Source organism: Sinocyclocheilus anshuiensis, unplaced genomic scaffold (genome assembly GCF_001515605.1).
Source record: "Sinocyclocheilus anshuiensis isolate Anshui unplaced genomic scaffold, SAMN03320099.WGS_v1.1 scaffold1472, whole genome shotgun sequence".
In the NCBI taxonomy this organism is placed as follows: Eukaryota; Metazoa; Chordata; class Actinopteri; order Cypriniformes; family Cyprinidae; genus Sinocyclocheilus; species Sinocyclocheilus anshuiensis.
In genome coordinates, this window is record NW_015542453.1 from 170,214 (window position 1) to 185,206 (window position 14,993).

At 38.1% G+C, this 14,993-nt stretch overlaps 1 protein-coding gene across 3 annotated transcripts in view; it reads right to left on the bottom strand.

The window, feature by feature from the left end:
- Positions 1-2,062: 2,062 nt before the first annotated feature.
- LOC107693712 (protein FAM110B) overlaps positions 2,063-14,993 on the bottom strand; it is a 40,870-nt gene continuing 27,939 nt past the window's right edge. For all 3 annotated transcript variants that reach the window (XM_016493177.1, XM_016493178.1, XM_016493179.1), the window contains exons 2-3: positions 11,849-11,939; positions 2,063-4,559 (exon numbers count right to left, since the gene is read on the bottom strand). In XM_016493177.1, coding sequence (XP_016348663.1) covers positions 3,037-4,230 — 1,194 coding nt within the window. In that variant the 5' untranslated portion in view covers positions 4,231-4,559; positions 11,849-11,939 and the 3' untranslated portion in view covers positions 2,063-3,036. The remainder of the gene's footprint in view (positions 4,560-11,848; positions 11,940-14,993) is intronic.

Genomic DNA, 14,993 nt, shown 5'->3' on the forward strand with positions numbered 1-14,993 from the left:
AGGCATGCTAGATGGAAATTAATGAAGGGGATCATGAGGGGGTCTGATGTTATTAGTGTAACTTCAGGAAACAAAATGGAAAATTCAATTTACCTCCTCATTTTTATAGAGTCTTGGTTTTGCCCGGGGTGCCATTTTGTTTCAATCCAGGTCCTGACAGGGAAAGTAAGGCTTTTTTTCCCCGTCACAGTTCAACAGTCTTGTGTTTTCCTCACATGAACAGATAAACCCCCATTAGTCATTAGATCTACTGAGAAATTATCTTCATGTCATGCAAAGCCAGAGGGAGGATTCGCTAATCCTACATTACACACTTTTTCTGGGGGGAAGGGGAGTAGCCAACAGAGCGTGCATTGTGTAAATATTGTTTAACAGGCACTCAAATGCTATTACAAGTCATTTATAATTACCCTAAAACAACATTCAATTTCAAAACAACAAGAGTCGGCAGCCATTTTGTGGCTTAGACATTCCTTATTCTAATAGCTGTTCAGTATAACAGTATAACCTGTGTAATGTCACTCAGAGTGTATTTTAGTGCAGTTCTATGTGGTCGCTAGGGTGGTTCTGTGTGGAAAATGGCAAATTCAAGAAAAAGTCAAGAGTCCACAATATTCTTTTTTCCGCCCATTACATTGTCCACCAGGCTAAAATTATTAGTCCAATTGCTTAGATACATAAAAGCAAAACCACCTTTCATTAAAGGATTAGTTCACTTCCAGAATAAACATTTCCTGATATTTTACTCACCCCCATGTCATTGCTTTCTTCAGTCGAAAAGAAATTAAGGTTTTTGAGGAAAACATTCCAGGATTTTTCCCATATAGTGGACTTCAATGGTGGCCAACGATTTCAAGGTCAAAAATGCAGTTTCAGTGCAGCAGCTTCAAAGGGCTCCATACGGAATAAGAGTCTTAACTAGTGAAACGATCGATCATTTTGAAAAAATACAAATGTATATACTTTTTTTTAACCACAAATGTTTATCTTGCACTAGCTCTGTGATGCGCGTCCATGACTTCACGCATTACGTAATCATGTTGGAAAGGTCACTCATGGTTAGAATTTGTGATTAAAAAAGTATATTATTTTTATTTATTTTTTTTTCAAAAACTACTGATCGTTTTGCTAGATAAGAGCCTTACTCCTCGGCTGGGATCGTGTAGAGCCCTTTGAAGCTGCACTGAAACTGCAATTTGGACCTTCAACCCATTGGTCCCCATTGAAGTCCACTATATGGAGAAAAATCCTGGAATGTTTTCTTCAAAAACCTTAATTTCTTTTCGACTGAAGAAAGCTAATGAACATCTTGAATGACATGGGGCTGAGTAAATTATCAGGACATTTTTATTCTGGAGGTGAACTAATCCTTCAACGCACACGATTTGAGGTGTTTTCAAAAGCATCAAGCTGAAGGTCTTTTTTCTAAAATGCAGAGAAAAGTGGGTGAAAACACAAGGTTTCACGTAAGTGTTCCAGCTTGTGACCTGTAGATCCCTTGTGCTTGTTTATGGGAGGTGCTCTAGGGAGCGAGGGGGCCTCTAGTGCAGTGGTCTGGCCTTTCTAAACATTTGTGATGAATTAGATCATTTCCTCTTGCCCTGAGAAAGCAGGCAGCACAGATGACTAAATTAAAGATACCTACCCTCCTGCGGACAGCCATGCTCTATAAAGAGACAAGGGCTACAATAAGAGAGAGGGGTTTCAAAACAGGGAAGATCTTGCCTATGCGCAAATCGTGAGCATATAAGACTTGACAGTTGTTTTCTCAGGGTCAGCATAAGGAGAATCACATGACTGGCCTTTGTGATTCTTCCACCACTATCTACCCACTGTGTGAGCCGGTTTAAAAATTACTCTATGACTGCTTAAAAGGAAAGTGTGTGGAAAACATTTGTTGTCATCATTTACTCTCCCTGATATCATTTCAAATTGGTTTGACTTTTTTTTTTTTTCAAAGGAAAACACACAAAAAAATGTTTCTTTTTAAGAAAAAAAAAATCATATGCATGCATCAAATATATAAATAACAGAAAAATGCATTCAAACATTTGACGTTGATGGCAAAAGTTGGCAAAATCAGCCATTTATTTAAATGAAAAAGAACGAAATGTGAACAAACATCTTGATGAAATTTTTAAGTAACAGCTCAAACTTCAATATACCGAACATATGTCATTGCAACAACAGTGTCATACAGATTTGTTCATGGACAATGTCTCACACAGCCTCGCGATGCAAGCCCAGAGAGGGAACAAACAGACAAGGAGCTATGTAGGAACATAGCATACTCATCATCACACAATGCTTTTCCGACAACTCTGAAAATGATATATTCTTACAGCATTTACACCTTTCAAAATAATAGTCCCACAAAAATAATCAACCGCCAAACAGGAACTTTATGGACGACAGACAAAGTGCAAACAAACCACATGAAGCTGAATGGTGTCATGATACTGCTGGAACAATATGACCAGTGCAAGGCTGACCGAGAGAAGTCGGGTGGGGGAGATCTCGAGAATAGACTAAAACATGCTTCTGCTGCGTCTATTCACAGAGGTTTATATACATACAGCTCATATCCATCATAAGAACAAGTCAAAAAAAAGTGACAGAAAGAGAGGATCAAAAGAAGTCTAAACACTGCAGCTCTGCATTCATACCGATATGGCTTCCTGGCTCAGTGCGCCCAAATGAAATAAGAATCAAAACATCTGACAGACAGAGGCTGAAAGAACAATAGGAAAAAAGGAAATATGAGTTGTTCTCTGCACAGAGATGGCAATGACGCAGCCATCTTTAAAGAGGCTCCTACATAAGCTGCATTACCTTGAGGCTGCAAAGAGGCTGAGTGTCTAAGGAGTCATGCAGATTCAGAAGACAGCAAACACTGAATGCAAAAAGCGATTAAAAAGTGCCGTCAACTCAAAATGCTTTGCCATGTAATCTTTCGAGATTTCAAAGACAGTGCATGGATTGCAAAAATAAGCAGGTACCAAGTCCAGACCAGGTTGGGGAGGTCTGCTCCCTCTTTTAGACATGGGAGACTTTCTGAGACTCCCGCGCCTGCTTGATGCTGTAGAGCCACTTAATGACCCGGGCGTTCCGTTCAACGGCAGAAATACCGTAGGGAATGCGCTCCCCAGCATCGTCTTCTTCATCGGTCAGGTCATCGTTGCTATGCCGCGACTGCTCACAGTCCGAGCTGATCATGCTGGCACTACGGAAGTTGAGTGACACAATGTCAGAGTTCGCTCGGGCAAAGCTTTCCACACCTACGCTCTCCAGCTCCTCGGGATCCAGCCCACAATAGTTGAAGAAGCGCTCCACGTCTGCACCAGCCCGAGCGTAGCGGTCGCTCAGGTCTGACTTGGAGCGGTGCAGAGAGGGCCTGCGGGCCACAGAACTGCCCAACTCCAGCTCCATAGCAGTGCTAGATAGTGTCTCTCTTTCAGAGGAGCAGGGAGCATTGTCACATGCAGCCAAGGCCTTAGCGCTAGGCTTGGGTGGCAGTGGTGGTGCGGAAGAGCTGCTGCTGCGGGCCGCTCTCAGTGGCTTGCCATTGCACATGCGGCGAATGTCTGAGGAGCTGTGGGAGACATGCAGCGGCGAGCACTCGCCATCGGCCTCGCACGACCTCTCCTCCAGCAGCCTGCGACTCAGGTTCAAGTTGCCTCCCTGTGGACTGTGTCGACCTTGCGTGGAAGTTGGTACCTTGAGCGAGTCGGCAAAGGAGCGACATCCAGTTTCCGACAGCTCGGACGAGCGATGTGGCGCCCAGCTACGTGCCCCGACTTTGTGCGACGTCCCTTTGGCGGGTCCCTCGGATGAGGAGGAGCTGTTCAAGATGTTCTTCAGGATCTCCAGGTTGAGATTCTCCCGTTTGGTGGTGGTTGCGCAAGTGTCCGATTTGGCGTTGTTGTTGGAGGCTTTCAAGCCAGATCCCACACCGCCACTTCTCTTGATGGGAACCGGGCAGACGGGGGGCTTGGCAAGTACCTGTGGCTTGATGGGTTCCTGCTTAGCATTGATGACCTCCTGGCTCTTCACGTACTTGGCTTTGTCTGCCTCGAGCCGCTCCACGGCGCTCAACCGCTTTGGGTTAGGTTCGGTCTGCCGGCGGAAGTAGTCGGGCCCCTTGTTGAGGATGCGGAGTGGGACAGCAGAGGCAAAGGCCCCACCTTGACCGGCGGGCTTGCTATCTGCCTGTAGCGTCTCGGTGGGCATCTCTGCTGGTCTCTCGGCGGCCGCCGTGGTGGATTCCGCAGTGGACTCTCGTCAAGGGGCAGTCTGGAGGCACACACATCAAGCCAGATGACCGGACTATTAATCCTGTCTCCACTGGCTGTCAGCAGTGAGGCCTCATACTCACAGCTCATTAATTAGCCCCCACTTCCTCCACGCAGCCAGACACTGCACGGCGGAAAAAAAAGAGAGCACTCGGCTCCAGTCAGTGTCAGCTCACCCGTCAGGCTCGGCCAGCTGGGAGGGAGCACCAGAGGATTGTGGGGAAAAGCCTTGTCGCTGCTCCTTTGTTCCTGGCCAAGGCTGAGAATCTGAAACACACAAGGACCAACCCTGTTAAGGGAGCAGGTGACATCACATTCCTAGCAACAACAGGAAGAGCTACGACTCTGGCGTGCTGTTGGCCGATGAAGCACTAGAAAACAACTCATGGAAACACGTGCACACCTCAATATCAGTGGAATTAATATAATTTGGTTGGTGGTGGTGAGTGTGGGTGAGACAATCTAAGACTTCAATCTAGGAATATTTATGTAGGCTAGTGCACAGTGGTCCCATATGTATAACTGCAATTTATCTAGCAGTTATCCTTCGATGAAAATCCTTTATTTGATATATTACCGTTGTTTATCTGAATAATCATCCAATAAAGCAAAAGCGAATTTGATTACCCAGCTTTCTTATTTATTGCTTATAATTATTTCATATCAAAATGACATTTATATATTCTTGTATAAGTGAAAACAGGTAAATTATTCTCATACAATGCAAACAAACAATGATTCAGCAATTTGTGTGTGAGTGTGCAAGTTTTCTTTTTGCAGCCAGAGAAATACAGACGTATGATCAGGGCTCATGTTCTTGCCAAAACCCTGAGGCTGTTTACAGGGGGACAAGAAAAAACTTTTGGGATAGATAGAGCCATACAGGCTTTGCAAAGTTTTAGAAATCTCAAAGGAAAGTAGAGAAAACAGAGTAAGATGGCCTTTAAAAGAACAATTCTGCTTAAGTTACACTTCATCTGTGGCATGCTGTTGACTCGCACATAAAATAATTTAGAAAAGCACACTTATGCTTATGTGATTACAATAATATTCTAAGGGCAATCTGTACTGTATATACATTCTGTATGTGTTTTAAAGGCAAATGTATTTTTAGTTCCAATCGACAGCATGACACAGATTAATAAAGTTAAAATCTTAAACTTAAAATCTTAAACTTAAAATGCGTTTAAGACACATGTTAAAAACGCGTGTGAAAAAACACAAAACACAGACATACACATATAAAACAACTTCTACTAGTAAATGCATGTGAATTATATGTTCCAATCAGAGAGTGATAGCATAAAAGCATTGCTCTCGTGTAATCTTAAGAAATTTTACACTCTAAACTAACCCATTTTGCAGCAAACAACTTCGCAGCCACCTGGGATTTAGCTAGACATAATATGAGCAGACTGTGATGAAAACTGTGTTTTCAGTTCTTTAATAACACTATCAACAATGAATGTTTATATGTTTCAGGAAGGGGTCAGTGATTATGAGCCTAAACAGCATATGGGCAATGGGCCTTTCTCTTTAAACATAATTACAGAACACAGAGAAGTCTAAAACACTAGTCATGCAGAGAGTAATAATTGTAACGATCTCCCTAAACGCCCCCCGCAAAGAAAAAAAAAACCCTGTCTCCTTTAATCCTCTGTGCTGAGTGCTGTAGCCCCTTCCTCCAAAACAGAGTAAGCCCAGCTGTGGGACTCCAACCAAGAGCCATCTCACATCATTTCATCTCCCTCCAAAGCCCTTCTGAATTATCAGAGCCAAAGTCAATCCCCACAGCTTTCTCAACGCACCCGCTCATCCTTATCGTCCATGTAAGAACAACACTTTACCTCATCGCGCCATCCTTGTGAGTTGGCCTGCTGAAATAAAAACGGATATTTGAACGACTTGCTCCAGGATCAGTAACTCATGCAGGCCTCCTTACATATGGAGACCTCTGTATGTGATCCTGTGCTGATCAGAAACATACCCGTCATGTGTGTACTCCAGTGTGTGTACGAATATTCCTTTCTACCCTTAAAAGACCATAATGATATCTGTGGCTTTTAGCAGTAAACACATTAGTATTAATTCATTATTGCATATTATTACATTCATACATGAATATTTCATTAAATAAATATATATGTAAAACTGTCATTTCATGAGGTCTTTACCATTTCCTATGTACAGCTAACGTACTATAAAGCACATAAACAATGTGCTCTCAGCTGTATCAGTGTTATACTGTATGACCAAGTAAGTCACATCCCAGTGCACCTCGGGTCATAAAATCACAGAAACGCGCACAGAAAATACGCTACATCAGCTGAGCTGTTTGGAAATGTAGCAACACCATCATTAAATCCATCTTGTTGTCTGAGAGGCCAAACTTTTTTTAACTCCAAACACATGATGATCACATGAACAATTCTTAGGCAGTTTAAAACAGAAACTGACCCCAAAAAATGCTGCTTTGAGGCCACATTACTACTTCAAACAACAATATAAATGTCCACATTATGTTACTTCTAGATTCATGCAGGTCTGTTGCGTTTATCAACTCTGAGATGATATTAAGCGCTAATGTCCCTCTGGGTGTATTGGGTTACAAAGTCGTGTATAAAACACAGAGAAGATTGGATTTCAGCTAAAATCCTTTTATCACATTTGCCTAAAGGCTCGTCCTCTAGTAACATTTCTCTTGTGAGGAAAGCTACAGTATGATCCTGCTTGTGGTGTCAAAACAAATGAATTTTTATTTAAAAAATATTTTATATAATGTCTAAAAAATAAACGTACAAAATTATTTAACATAATTTTTTTATACATAATAAAAAGTCACATGTATATATACAATAATATTATTTATTAATAAAAACACAATTATTTATAAATAATTATTTATAAACTATCTTTTAAAGGTGACATATCATGAAAACCTGACATTTTCTGTGTTTAAGTGCTATAATCGAGTCCCCGGTGCATCTACCAACCCAGAAAATGTGAAAAAGAACAACCCAGTAACTTTATTTTGGTAAGCCTTTCTCTGCAAGCTTGTGAAAAAAACGAGCCGCTCAGATTTCACTCCCCACGTGATGTAGAAAGGGGATATTATTATAATATTACCGCCCCTTAATCTGCAAGTTTCCACCCACGGCGCCACCATTGTGTTTTCGCAAGTGACAATGGTGTAGCAGTTCTAAGGCCAGGGCGAAAGTTCGAGCAAAACATGCTAACTGTTCTGTCTTTGGCTGCACTGACGAGCACAGAACACTATTTAGAGTCTCAGCCTCAGAGGAGACAATAGAGCAGTGGATTTACTGATTTATTTACTGTCTATTACGCTGCTGCCACACAGATCTAATATAAACATGCGATTTCTTTCCCAGCTGTTCACAGACATACCTGAGTGTTTATGTGTGTTTCTAACATAATGCACTTAAACTGTCAAATACACACAAGTTTAAGACATGAAAGAGAATGTGAGTTTATTACTTACATGCCGTGTGACAGCCACTTTCTGTGTGCATGCTTTGTATGTGTGCTCACAAAAAACTCTATATCAGAAATTTAAACTAATATGGTTTAAACGTATGATTTCAGCACGATAGACATAATAATCATAAAATTAACGCTGAATTTTAATGATGTCCTTACTACCTTTCTCGGCCTTGAAAGTATCAGTTGCATTGCTGCAGGGTCAGAAAGCTCTCAGATTTCAACAAAAATATCTTAATTTAAGATTCTACGTCATGTGCATACTTCATCCTTCTGTGCCAGACAGAACAGTGTTATTTGATTCAGTGTAAAATTCTTCACCGCACTCATTGGACCAAAGTTAGACTTTCCAGAATATATCCTGAAGTAGATCCCATATATGACCGCTGTCACCAGGCTCCTGCAACTACTGCACATATGTATGGTCCTGCCCATCTCTACACATATATTGGTCCCAGATTTTTAAAACATTATCTAAAGTTCTCAAAATTCATATTAAACCGCTGGCTGTTACAGCTTTATTTGGCACATCTCTAGATATGCCCAAATATAAGACTGATTTTGTAGCTTTTGTCAAATTCTGGCAAGACGTTTAATTTTACTAAATTGGAAATCGCCCATACTCCCTATTCATTCTTTATGGATTAAAGACATTTTTCATTTTATTAAACTAGAAAAAATTAGGCACACAATGAAGGGATCCTCTAATAATTTCTATAGAATTTGGGTACCATTCCTAGACTGTGCAGGCAAATAAAACACCTCAGTATATACCTTCTCAGGCAGTAACTCCTCCCCTCCCTCAATACAGATTAATAATCTATTCCAGGGATATGTCGGCTGGGTTTAACATCATTTCTTTACACCCGTGATATTTATTCCTATGTGTTTTTGGATGACCAAGCTTTTTATGGCCCTTTATTTATTTATTTAGCTATTTATTTTACTATCATTATAGTGTTGTTGTTGTTATTTTTATTATGATTATTATTCCTTTTTTCTGTTTGTTGGTTTATGGTAGTTATTCTGTTGTATGCTGTAGATACCTTTGACATTATTTTATCTTTCCTCTTATTCTTATTTCATGTAGATTGCATTCGATGTTCTTTTCTTCAGATTGAATCTTTTGTTGCCATTTGCTACATGGGCCCTTGATCAACCAGAGACATGGAAGTCATATGTGCATAGCAACCAATTATATAGGTTGTCAATTAATGGTATCTGCAATTGTATGATGTATTCTATTCATATGGAGAAAATCTAAATAAAGTGAGAACAAAAAATCTTAATTTGTGCATCCGAAGATGAACGAAGGTCCTACAGGTTTGGAATGACATGAGGGTGAGTAATTAATGACAGAATTTTCATTTTTGTGTGAACTATCCCTTTCCATGTCTTTTTGTAAAGAGAAAATATCCTTCTAAAAACAACCTTTATCATTGTCATATGCAAACCAGGTTGATTTGAGATTATCTGTAAAGCATCTTGATCGTAGAGGAAGCAAGACTTTTGGCCCAACTGTATATTCATATGTTCGCAATAGTTTCATAAGATTACACCACAGCTAGCTGTGATGGCACACAGCTAAAAAGAACGAGCAGCAATATTGAGAGTGTCAGTGTGTTAATAAACTGCTATATAAGCAACAGATTCTGGTGTCCATCTGTTATCTGCTCACACCAGCAGCAGCAGCACAAGGTTGGTTGTGTGCTGTGTGCAGTGGGCTGGACTAGTGACTCACGGAGCCAGCAGATAAGGGCAGAGCAGCTCATTGGCTCTTTCCTCCTGTCACGGGCCCACCCTCACAGCAGGCCTGTACCCGAGCCCTTGTTACATAATAATATGATGTATAGAAGCTACAAACCCAGTTGCAGTGTCTATTCCACGGTGCAACAGCTTACCTATGGACACATTATAGAGAGCTATCCAAATCCAAATGGACTTCCTTTGTTCTCTGTGACAGACAGTTGCTTTATTTACCAGGGTAACTGTGGTAAAGGGGCATTTCTGGGGGTTTTTTCATAAGCACCACCAATTGTCAAAGAGTGAATATGCATTTTATTTAGCCCGTCTGCCATTTTTTAAGCATTCACCCGAATGTCATTCATGTTGGTCAGGCCTTTAGAGTCTACCATTCATGCAAAAACAAATATAAGTTCAAATTCAAAAGCCATCATGCATTTAAAGAGCACAAAAAAAAAAAGACATCCCAAAAATCCCAGAAACTCAAAGACTCAAAGAAATGTCAATATGCGTCAGACATCTAGAGCCACAACTCAGTCTCTGGCGTCACTTCCAGTTCACAATCATCTGACATTGCCTCTTTATAAAATAAAATAAAATAAAATAAAATATTAAGTAACATTTTTTAACCAAGGTAATGTAACTGTAAATTCGATGGTTTGGCAGTCTTAAAATAAAATAAAATAAAATATTAAGTAACATTTTTTAACCAAGGTAATGTAACTGTAAATTCGATGGTTTGGCAGTCTTAAAATAAAATAAAATAAAATATTAAGTAACATTTTTTAACCAAGGTAATGTAACTGTAAATTCGATGGTTTGGCAGTCTTAAAATAAAATAAAATAAAATATTAAGTAACATTTTTTAACCAAGGTAATGTAACTGTAAATTCGATGGTTTGGCAGTCTTAAAATAAAATAAAATAAAATATTAAGTAACATTTTTTAACCAAGGTAATGTAACTGTAAATTCGATGGTTTGGCAGTCTTAAAATAAAATAAAATAAAATATTAAGTAACATTTTTTAACCAAGGTAATGTAACTGTAAATTCGATGGTTTGGCAGTCTTAAAATAAAATAAAATAAAATATTAAGTAACATTTTTTAACCAAGGTAATGTAACTGTAAATTCGATGGTTTGGCAGTCTTAAAATAAAATAAAATAAAATATTAAGTAACATTTTTTAACCAAGGTAATGTAACTGTAAATTCGATGGTTTGGCAGTCTTAAAATAAAATAAAATAAAATATTAAGTAACATTTTTTAACCAAGGTAATGTAACTGTAAATTCGATGGTTTGGCAGTCTTAAAATAAAATAAAATAAAATATTAAGTAACATTTTTTAACCAAGGTAATGTAACTGTAAATTCGATGGTTTGGCAGTCTTAAAATAAAATAAAATAAAATATTAAGTAACATTTTTTAACCAAGGTAATGTGACTGTAAATTCGATGGTTTGGAAGTCTTAAAATAAAATAAAATAAAAAAGAACATAAAATAAAATAAAATATTAAAGTAACATTTTTAACCAAGGTAATGTGACTGTAAATTAGATGGTTTGGCAGTCTTAAAATAAAATAAAATAAAATAAAATATTAAGTAACATTTTTTAACCAAGGTAATGTAACTGTAAATTAGATGGTTTGGCAGTCTTGGACAGCTGTTCCTAACTATACTGCAAGACCATTTCAGGAGCGTTTTGTAACACAAATACACCTCCAACTTTTAGATCTGTCTAGAAAAATCATCTCAGGATAATTAAAAAATAAACAAAGTGTGAGAGACACATCACAGATGTGAACACACAGTTTCTCATTCTGTTTTTCATTCATTGTATTAACTTATTGTGGACAATGAAAAATGTCACCCCAAACAACATCTGATTACATTTGAACAGCTTACTAGTGAGTCTGGACTCTGGAACACCTCGACTTCATCATCACCGTTACCCAGACGACCGGACTGAGATCTGCACTTCTGAAGGGCTGGGAATGATCAAAGGAACATGTCATGCTTGTACACCCCATAAGCTTAAGAGGAAATGACATGGGAAAAACTTATCCCGCTCTAAAAACTGCTCCCTCAGGTAACTCGCGTTTTTCTGTGAAGGAACATCTGCTAATGCACACAATAACAAACACAACACACTAAAAGAACCTGGGAATGGAAAAAGACTCTGCCCCCAGTCCTGCGAATATCATATGAAATGTTTGTTGGTGTGTTGACAGAAGGTTGGTGGCTGTTTGCAACTAGTAGTCTATAAGTTATACAGGATGGAAAAGCAGTTACTAAATAGCAAATACGTGACGAACCTGTGTATGGCTCAGGTTTTAACGGGCTCTGAGCTGCTGTCCGAGCTGCCCTTGTCCTCCAGCTGCTGCAGGTTATCAGTGGGGGTGATGCCTGGGCAAGAGGAAACAGCAAGTAAGATGCAGCCATCACAATGCTCTTGAATGCATTTTTTAACTGTTTTATTACCATGACGAGAAAAATGTTAGTTTATGCAAATAATAATGGTAACAAACCAGGGTTTTTGTGACATTTACACCTCAACTAAAGCTTTTATGCAAATAGGAATTCTAAGAAATGTGGAAGGCTAGGATTTTTCATTTTTTTGATATTAAGATAATACTGTAGGATACCAAACGAACCATTAAAAAATTAGAAATAAATAAAATAACATTTGTACACACAGCATTTCCACAGCACAGTGGGAAAATAGTGTACATAACTGTATTACATTTTCTACATTTGACAAATATTATGTTCACTGTGTTCCTCAAGCTCAATCGTTCAGCTTCGTTACCCAAATTATTCTAGAAAAAAATTATTTTTAAATATTATTTATATTACATTTTAAATTGATAATACAAACGTTTAAGTATCATTCATATATTTAATTATAAATCATTTTTAAATAATCGAAAAAATATAAAACTCGTGAATGTATTTTTTTATTGTTTTATCACCATGAGAAAAACATTATTTTATGCAAATAATAATGGTAACAAACCAGCGGGAGTTTTTGTGACATTTACACCTAAACTAAGGCTTTTATGCAAATAGGAAATCTAAGAAATGAGGACTAAGAGTTTTTTTTTTATATATTTTAAAAAATATAAAATATATTCACCTTTATTATATAATATTGAATATTCTTCATGTTTTAAATAGAAGTCACAGGTAATCAATTATTACAATATTTCCAAACTCATTGCCCATATATTTTGGGCAAAATTTGCAACCTTGTTGCTCATTCTTCTGCATTTTAAAATTACACAAATCACATGTCCTTCATTTCTGTTAACATGGTTGCAAAAAATGCAAACCACATATAGTAAATAAAACAGCTCATATAATATCCTGTGACCTCTTGAGGTTTCGATCAACAGTTTGTTGAAAATTAAAAAAAATAAAAAGAAAGAAGGCCTTATTTTTTACCTTATTCATTACAGATTTCCAATATCTAGCATAGTATAATTTTTCAAATATTACCAAAGAAGTGTTATGAGGGGTCAAAGGGCTGGTATTGTTGAGCAGTGCAGTCCACTGCAAATGTCAGTCTCTAGCTAACACGCTGTTCTGTGATTGTAAGGGCATTTGCAGTGGGCTGCATAAATGCAGAAAGTGAATGATGAGTGTTTGCGTGTTGAGCTCACAGTATTCCTCCCCTTATACTGCGTTAATGAATCATCATGACACTACAGAAAGCAGCAGATGTTGGAACTTCACAGGCTCACAGGGCTACAGTTTGTCATTGTATGGGAAGTTCCTACCGACGACACAGACATCCAAGTAATGAGAAAACCTTGGTGCAAACTCGCTGCTCAGGGCTCAGCAGTTTAATGAAGCAATAATAGGGCTGGGCGATATAGCTAAAAAATTTATCAACGATATAATGTTTCATATCGTTCTTTATCGATAATTATTTACATTTTTTATAACCTTTTTTAAAACAAAAAGAGCCGAAGCGCCATTCACACAGATTGCATTTAAAAACATATGAGACGCAGTGAAAAGGAATAAACCTCCACAAATTAGTGACATGCTTTCTAAAAGTTTAAACTGTTTTAAAGGGGTCATATGATGCTTTTTTAAAGATCATTATTTGGTGTATTTGGTGTAACAGAATATGTTGACATGCTTTAATGTTCAAAAACACATTATTTTTCAAATACTGTACATTATTGTAGGTCCTCTATGCCCCGCCTCTCTCAAACGCGTTTTCACCTAATCAAGATCTTCTCCGCATTGAGCTTCTATATTTCTCTAATATTTTGAATGCATAACACAGCAGCGGCGCGTCTCGTGGGTAAGACTAACAAAGCATTAAAATGCAACAACGTCACTTACATCATCACCGCATCTCGTGCGCCACTGATGATGCTCCCTGACCCATCCTAACATTCAAATGCAAATGTTTATTTTAAAATCGACTAATATTCATTCTTTATTCACAATCTCCTCATCACAGGCAGGCACAGCACTCAATTCAGCATGTGTTCGTGTTTGTGTGTGCTGTCTGCGTCACTCATAGCACTTGCCTATATCGTGCGCTATATCGAATATTTTTTCTATCGATATCGAAGAAGGTGTACCGTCGATAAATATCAATACTGTTTTATCGCCCAGGCCTAAGCAATAACCACATTTTTACCTCTGTCAGCGTTATGGCTGGTACACAACCTAACAGCAAAACTCAGATTTACTGAGAATCACTTTATTAATGCTCCATTTTGTTTAGTTTTTCCACAAAATATTTTTTTTTCTCAAACTAATCAAGACACACAGATGAGATGTCAAACAGGCATATTTATCATGTCATCCCTCCCTAGAACGTTCAACACAGGGCACAGTTCATGTGATGAATGATACAGTTCCTCCATACATTGCACGCACTTTGAGACTTACAGATCCATCAACAGAACGCAAGGCATCTACTTTTAGAAGCTTACAGAAACAATTGAGAGGATAACCAATGGCTCTAGGTCTATATTTCCTGGGTGTGAGGATTTGCTTCACTGGCACAGGTCCAGATGCCTGACAGGAGTGGGCGTCTCACAGGAAGGATGTGCTAGAATGCAAGATCTCTACTGGCAGTGTGCGAGAAGGTGCACCGGGTTTTGGTATGAGAATACTCCTCGGTGATAAGCTTGCAAAGAGTTAGCAATTACAACATACTTTCTAACAACAAATGCATACTTGCTTATTTAAAATGTTTATCTAAATAAATTTACTTCATTATTAAGCAAATTACAAATACTTATTTATATATGCATTTACATTTAGTCATTTAGCAGACACTTTTATCCAAAGCGACTTACAAATGAGCACAACAGAAGCAATCAAACCAACAAAAGAGCAATAATATGTAAATTAAATAAATAAATAAATAAAAATATATTATTAAACATTATTTAAATAAGAAAATAAGTTGAAAAAATTAATAAATGATTA